This window comes from Meleagris gallopavo, unplaced genomic scaffold (genome assembly GCF_000146605.3).
Source record: "Meleagris gallopavo isolate NT-WF06-2002-E0010 breed Aviagen turkey brand Nicholas breeding stock unplaced genomic scaffold, Turkey_5.1 ChrUn_random_7180001949139, whole genome shotgun sequence".
NCBI lineage: Eukaryota > Metazoa > Chordata > Aves > Galliformes > Phasianidae > Meleagris > Meleagris gallopavo.
Window position 1 is genome coordinate 18,338 of NW_011210661.1, and position 7,152 is coordinate 25,489.

The following is a 7,152-nucleotide window of genomic DNA, read 5'->3' on the forward strand; positions in this document are numbered from 1 at the left end:
AGCTATGGGGTGTTGGGGTGGCTCTGGGTCCCTTGATGGTCACTGAGGCTCCGAAACCCCCATCCCCCGGCCCTGCACCCCCTGTGCGGCCCCCCGCGCCCCCAAATTAATGGGCGTTGGGCTGGGGGGGCCGGAGGGGTCTTGTCTGAGGGGCACGAGCGGAGAGGGGGGAGGAGGGATGTTAATTAGCACTAATTGGCAGCGCTAATTGGGGTGAGGTGTGCGGCGCGGACAGCAGGTGTCACCGGCGGACCGGGAATGGAGTCGTACCCCAACGCAATGGTAGGGGCACCCCAAATCTCCCGCACCTCCTGCAGAAATAAGCCCACCCCCGAGGGGGAGGAGGGGGTGGCATGATCCCCAGCACAGCCCCATACGAGACAGCAGGCAGTCCAAAATCCTTAACCCCACTCAGCCCGAAATGCCCCCCCGCCCCCAAAAATCCTATTCTTCCCCCGAAGTCTGCAAATCCTGGATGTTGCCCCCCTGGATGGATCCTGGTACCCCAAAACCTGACATTCTGGGATGGAATTTGGGACCCCCTGCACTCCAAAATGGGTCTGGAATCCCAAAATACCTGGGTGGGCAATCGTACTCCAAAATGGGTCCTGGTATCCCCAGATGGATAATGGCACCCCAAAATGAGACCTGGCAACCCAGAAATAATCCTCATGTCCCCAGAAGGACAACAGCAACCCAAAATGGGTCCTGGTACCCTAAAACAGATCCTGATGCCCCAAGATGGACAACAGCACCCCAAACTGGGTCTTGGTAGCCCAAAACAGAGCCTTATGTGCCAAGGTGCGACAATGGCACCCCAAAATGAGTCTTGGTATCCCAGGATGGACAATAGCACCCCAGAAGTTGTTTTTGGCAACCCAAAATGGGCCCTGACACCCCAAAATAGGTCTCAGCACCCTGGCATTGGCAACAACACTCCAAAATGGTTTCTGGTTCCCCAAAACAGATTTTGATGTTTCAGGATGGACAGTGGCACTCCAGAATGGGTCCTGGTCCCTCAAAACTGAGCCTGATGACCCAGGATGGAAAATGGCACCCCAAAATGGGTCCTGGTACCCCAAAATAGATCCTGAGGCCCCGAGATGGACAACAACATGCCAAAATGTGTCCTGGTACCCCAGAACAGACAATGGAACCCTAAAATGGGTTCTGGCACTTCAGGATGGATAATGGTACCCCAGAATGGGTCCTAGTCCCTCAAAACTGAGCCTGTTGATCAGGGTAGGCAACAGCACCCCAGGATGGGTCTTCGGACACCAGTATAGGCAATGGCACACCTAACGTTGGTTCTGCCAACCCAAAATGTGTCCTGAAACCTCAAAATGGATCTCGGCACCGCAGGATGGGCAGTAACACTCCAAAATGGGTTCTGGTGCCCCAAAACTGATTCTGATGCTCCAGGATGGACTGTGGCACCCCAAAAATTGGTTCTGGCACACCAAAATGGGCCCTCACACCCCAGCATGGATAATGGCACCCCAAAAGTTGGTTCTGGCAACCCAAAAGGGGTTCCTGGTAACCCCAGATGGACAATGACTCCCCTGAACCCTGATTTCCCCCCTCTTCCCCCACCCTGGGCGGTCCTAGCAGCCCAAAATGGAACCTGATGCCCCAGGGTGAACAATAGTACTCTGAGAACCCTGGTACCCCCAGGCAGGTCCTGGCAGCTTAAAACAGATCCTGGCACCTGAGGATAGGTCCTGACACCCCAAAACATCCCCTGCCCCGCTCATGGACACCACCAGCCTCCTCCTTCCAGATCCCCATTGCTGCCCCTATTTTCCCCCCAACCCCCTCCCATCCTCAGGTGGGCACAGTCGTGGTTGGGGGCTTCATTGGGTTTATTGGGTTTATTGCAGGACCTCAACATCCCCCACGCATGCACCAGAGGTGTGAGGGGGATCTCACGGGGTGGGGGGCACCCCAATAGCTCCCACCCCATCCTGTAGCTTGGATAGAAACAGGGAGACAGGGGACAGATGGACGGACAGCAGGGTGCTGGCTCAGGGCGCTGGGGCAGAACAAGGAGAGGGTCCCCGGGGGTTGCATTCCTTTTGGGGTCTCCGGAGAGGTGCAGGGGGGGCTCAGTTGGTGAGGACATCAGCACACTCAGACACCAGCTTGCCATCACGGGTCTCGATCTTCTTGATGACGATGGCACGAGATTTGGGGACAGCTGCACTCTCCAGTGCTGGGGGGGTCACAGTGTAACCTGTGGAGAAGGAGCTCCCAAAGCCCCCCCCGAATCCTCCTGCATGGAGAGGGGGTGCAGTGGGTGATGCTGAGCACTTGGTGGGGGCTGGGGGTAGTGAGTCCAACCCCTGTGTCCCCCCCTCTTACCCGAGTACCCCGTGGTCCGGGTGTGGATGCTGAGGTTCTGCATTCCTGACTCCAACCTGGGGGAGAGTAAGGGGTGGGATTTAGGGAGGTGGGGGAGAGATGGAAGAAGTCACGATGGTGGGAGGGAGGGAAGTGGGAATGGATAGATGGAGGGGAGAGAAGATTGGAAGGATGGAGGGAGAGGGGGAGGGAGGGAGGAAGGGAGAAAAGAATGCAGGGAGGGAGGGAAGAATGGAGGGAGGGAAGGATAGAGAGAGGGAAGAAAGAATGGAGGGGGGGAGGGAGGGAAGAATGGAGGGATGAATGGAAGGATTGAAGAAGGGGGAGAGAGAGGGAAGAAGGAATGGAGGGAGAGATGGAGAGAGGGAGGAAGGGAGGGAAGAAAGGATGGAGAGAGGGTGAAAGGGAGGGTGATGGGAGGAGGGAGGGATGGAATGGAGGGAGAGAAGGAGGAATGGAGGGAGGGGTGGAGAGTGGGAATGAGGGAGTGAGGAATGAAGGGGTGGAGGGAGGGAAGAAGGAAAGGAAGGAAGGAATAGAAGGATGGATGAAGGGAGGGAGGGAAGGAAGGAGGGGCAGAAGGGTAGAGAGAGGGAAGAAAGGAGGGAAGGAGGGAAGGAAGGATGGGAAGATGGAGGGAGGGATGGAGAGAGGGAATGAGGGTGTGAGGAATGGAGAGAGGGAGGGAGGGAGGGAGGGAAGGATAGAAGGAGGGATGGGTTGGATGGATGACAGGTGGATGAAAGCATTGGGGGTACAGTGGTGTGGACATGGGCTGAGGATGTGAGATGGGCCCGGGATTTGGGGACACACTTTGGGGGCTCAGTTTGGGTCCAGGGCTCGGTGCAGCACAGGGGGACACGGGAGCTGAATTTGGGTTCAACAGCTGAGCACTGCCCAGGGAGCAGGGATGTGGTGTGGCCTCCATGACTCAGGAACTCCACCATCTCCACAGCGTCCCATAGCACACTGCACACCCCATGGAGTCCCCCTCCACCCTGGTGCAGCATCCCACCTGCTCTCCTCGCCCTCCAGCAGCTTCCTGTAGGTCGCAATCTCAATGTCCAGTGCCAGCTTAACATTCATCAGCTCCTGGTATTCGCGCAGTTGCCGGGCCAGGTCCTGCTTTGCCTTCTGCAGAGCTGCCTCCAGTTCAGACAGTTTGGCTCTGGCATCCTTCAGGGCCATCTCCCCACGCTCCTCTGCCTCTGCGATGGCCGTCTCCAGAGTGGCTCGCTGCAGGGCAGGACGATGGGGCAGGAGGACTTACCTTGCATGAGGGTTTGGGTAGTTCCTGGACCCCAGCATCCTTCTTGCTGCACCCCATCATCCTCCCCTTGCACCCCAGTATCTCTTTATTGTTTCCCAGCAGACCCTCTTTACATTCCAGCTCCTCCCCAGCGCACCCCAGCATCCCCCTCTTGCATCCCAATTTCTCCAATTTGCACCCTAACATCTGCCCATTTACACCCCAGCTTCTATCATTGCACCCCAGCTTCCTCTTTGGACCCCAGCATCCCTTTGTTGCACCTCAGCTTCCCCTCAGTGCACCTCAGCATCCCTCCTTTGCACCCCAACTTCTCCAAATTGCACCCCAACATTCCCCCAATGCACTCCAACATTCCTCCTATTGCATCCCAGTTCATCCCATTGTATTGCATCTTCCCTCCAGTGCACCCCAGCATCCCACCCATTGCATCTCATCTTCCACCACTGCACCCCAGTTTCCCCTTTGGACCTCAGCATCCCAACCTGGTACCCCCGTGTTCTCCAAATTGCACCCAAACATTTCCCCAATGCATCCCAACATCCCTCCCATTGCTCCCTAGTTCACCCCAATGCATTGCAGCTTCCCCCCTTGCACCCCAACATTCATCTCTGCACCCCAACTTCTCCAAATTGCACTCCAGAATTCCTCCCTCTTTTCATCCCTCTATTTCTTCCCCCTCCCCCAGCTTGCACCCCAGCTTCTCCCCATTGCACACCAGAATCATCTCTGCAGAGTGCAAAGGGGCTGTGGGAGGTTGGGGTGCTGAAGGCATGGAGTGGTGAGGGAGAAGAGGAGGAGGAAGAAGAGGAGGAAGAAGTGGAGGAAGAGGGAGAGGAGGATGAAGAAGAGAAGGAAGTAGAGGAAGAAGAGGAGAAAGAAGAGGAGGAAGAAGAGGAGGAAGAGGAAGAGAAAGAAGAACAGGAGGAGGAGGAGGAAGAAGAAGAGGAAGAGGAGGAGGAAAAGAAAAAGAAGAGGAGGAAGAGAAGAGAGAGGAGGAGGAGAAGAAAAGGAGGAAGAGAAGGACAAAGAAGTGCAGGAGGAGGGAGAGGAGGATGAAGAAGAGGAGGAGGGAGAGGAGGAAGAAGAGGAAGGAAGAAGAGAAGGAGGAGGAAGAGGAGAAAGAAAAGCAGGAGGAAAGAAAGGAGAAGGAAGAAGTGGAGGAGGGGGAGAAGGAAGAGGAGGAGGAAGAAGGTCAGGCGCAGCCAGGCAGGATCCAGACCTGGTTCTTGAGCACCTCGATCTCAGCCTGGATCCTCTGGATCATCCGGTTGAGCTCGCTGATCTCGCTGCGGGTGCTGCGCAGGTCGTCGCCGTGTTTACCAGCTGTTGTCTTCAGCTCCTCATACTGCAGGAGCACGGAGCGGGGTCAGGAAATCAGGGATCGGGGGATCACACAATCACAAACTCGTGGGACTATGGAAATTCAGGATCCCAAAATCAAGTGGTCATGGGATCCCAAAGTCATGAATCCACTGAGTTGTGGGACCATGAGATATCGGGATCCAGATATTGCATCACTGTGAAATCACAGAATCATGAAACTGAGGAATCAGAAAATCATGGAATCGTGGAATCACAACCTCATGAAATCATGGACTCTCAAAATCATGAATCCATGGAACGATGGAAATGGCTGAGACACAAAATCATGGAACGTTGGAATCACAGAGTCCTGAAATTGCAGAATCCCAAAATCACAGAATCCTGACATGACAGAATCCCAAAATCTTGGCCCCATAAATCCACAGTGCAGCAGGGATGGGGACAGCCCCATGAGCTCCAAAATCTGGGGCAAAGCAGCAGAGGCAAGCCCGTGCCCAGAGGAGTGCTTGGGGCCAGGGCTGCGTCACACCGGGCCGGTCTGCAACTCGCCCACGCCGCAGACACCACGAGCAGCGCCTGGCCCTGGGGCTGGGATGTGGGGCGAGGGCGGGGGCGTGGGGCTGGCGAGACGGCGGTGGGGAGCGGGATGGAGAGCGGGACGGGGAGTCTGGGGCATAGGGCATCCCCAGGGCAGGGTGGGTCCTGGGGGTGGAGAGTGTTATGGGATGGGTGAGGGTCCTGGGGAGGGGGAGAGCATTCTAAGTCATGGAGCATCCCAAGAGATAAAGGATTCCAGAGGGAACAAGGGATGGAACAGTTGGGGGCATGGATGGTGAGATCCAGGGGATGGAGTGACCCAGGGGATGCAGTGTTCCAGGTCATGGATCCTTTCAAGGGATGGAGGATCCTTGGGGACAGAGCATTCCAAGTCATAGAGGATCCCAAAGGATGGAGACCCCCAAGGGATGGAAGACCCCCAAGGGATGGAGGATCCCAAGGGATGGGAAACCCCAAAGGGATGGTGAATCCCGAGGGACGGAGAATCCCAAAGGGATGGAGATTCCCAAGAGATGGAGATTCCCAAGGGGTGGAGATTCCCAAGGGGTAGAAAACTCCAAGGGATGGAATGCTCCAAAGGGGTGAAGGATCCCAAGGGATAGAGACCCCCAAGGGATAGAGGACCCCAAAAGGATGGAGTTTCCCAAAGTGGTGGAGGGAGCATTCTGAGGAACAGCTCCTCCTCAGGCACAGAGGAACCCAAAGGACAGAACATCCTCTCAGGAGGAGAACATCTTGGGACACGGAACATCTCAAGGGAGAGAGCACAGAATCCCAGCAGATGGAGAATCCCAAAGAACAGAGCTGGGGTGAGTCCAGAGCATCCCCCCCACCACTGACCCCCACTCCCCACCCCTCACCTTGCTCTGGTACCAGGTCTCAGCCTCCAGCCGGCTGCGGTTGGCGATGTCCTCATACTGTGCCTTCACCTCTGCAATGATGCTGTCCAGGTCCAGGCTGCGGCTGTTGTCCATGGACAGCACCACGGAGGTGTCGGAGATCTGCGACTGCATCTCCCGCAGCTCCTGCAATGGGGAAGGAGATGGGGCTGAGCTGGGGGAACAGCCCCCTCCCTGATGCGGTGGTCCCATGGGGATGCTGCTGTGAAGCCCCCACCTCATCATAGAGCTGCCGCAGGAAGTTGATCTCATCCGTCAGACTCTCCAGCCGTGACTCCAGCTCCACTTTGCTCATGTATGCTTCGTCCACATCCTGGGGTGCGGTAGCATTGGATCAGCTCCCACTGCCCCCTAGCCCCATTATCCCCAGACTCATTGTCCCCAGACCCACTGCCTTCTGTCCCTATTGTCCCCCAGCCCCATTAACCCCAGTCCCATCAGTCCCCGATCTCATTACCCCCAGCTCCATTGCCCTCCAACCCCATTACCCCTGGCCTCAACACCTCCTGCCCCACTGTCCCTCAGCCCCATTGTCCCCGAGTCCCGCTTCCCCCAGTTCCATCAGCCTCCAACCCCGTTGCCCACAGTTCCACTGCCTCCCAGCCCCATTACCCCCAACCCCATTGTCTCCCAGCCCCATTGCCCTCAATCCCATCAGCCCCCAACCCTATTCCCCTCAGCTCCATTGCCTCTGTCCCCATTGTCCTCCAGCCCCACTGCCCCTGTCCCCAAGACTTCCAG

The 7,152-nt window shown here is 56.7% G+C and overlaps 1 protein-coding gene across 2 annotated transcripts in view; it reads right to left on the reverse strand.

Annotated features, from left to right (window-relative positions):
- Nucleotides 1-1,844: 1,844 nt before the first annotated feature.
- LOC104916840 (keratin, type II cytoskeletal 8) overlaps nt 1,845-7,152 on the reverse strand; it is a 9,666-nt gene continuing 4,358 nt past the window's right edge. The window contains exons 4-9 of one of the 2 annotated variants that reach the window (XM_010727867.3): nt 6,629-6,724; nt 6,373-6,537; nt 4,851-4,976; nt 3,377-3,597; nt 2,362-2,417; nt 1,845-2,212 (exon numbers count right to left, since the gene is read on the reverse strand). In XM_010727867.3, coding sequence (XP_010726169.1) covers nt 2,106-2,212; nt 2,362-2,417; nt 3,377-3,597; nt 4,851-4,976; nt 6,373-6,537; nt 6,629-6,724 — 771 coding nt within the window. In that variant the 3' untranslated portion in view covers nt 1,845-2,105. Of the gene's footprint in view, nt 2,273-2,361; nt 2,418-3,376; nt 3,598-4,850; nt 4,977-6,372; nt 6,538-6,628; nt 6,725-7,152 lie in introns of both variants that reach the window. The other variant, XM_010727866.2, reaches the window with a different exon arrangement.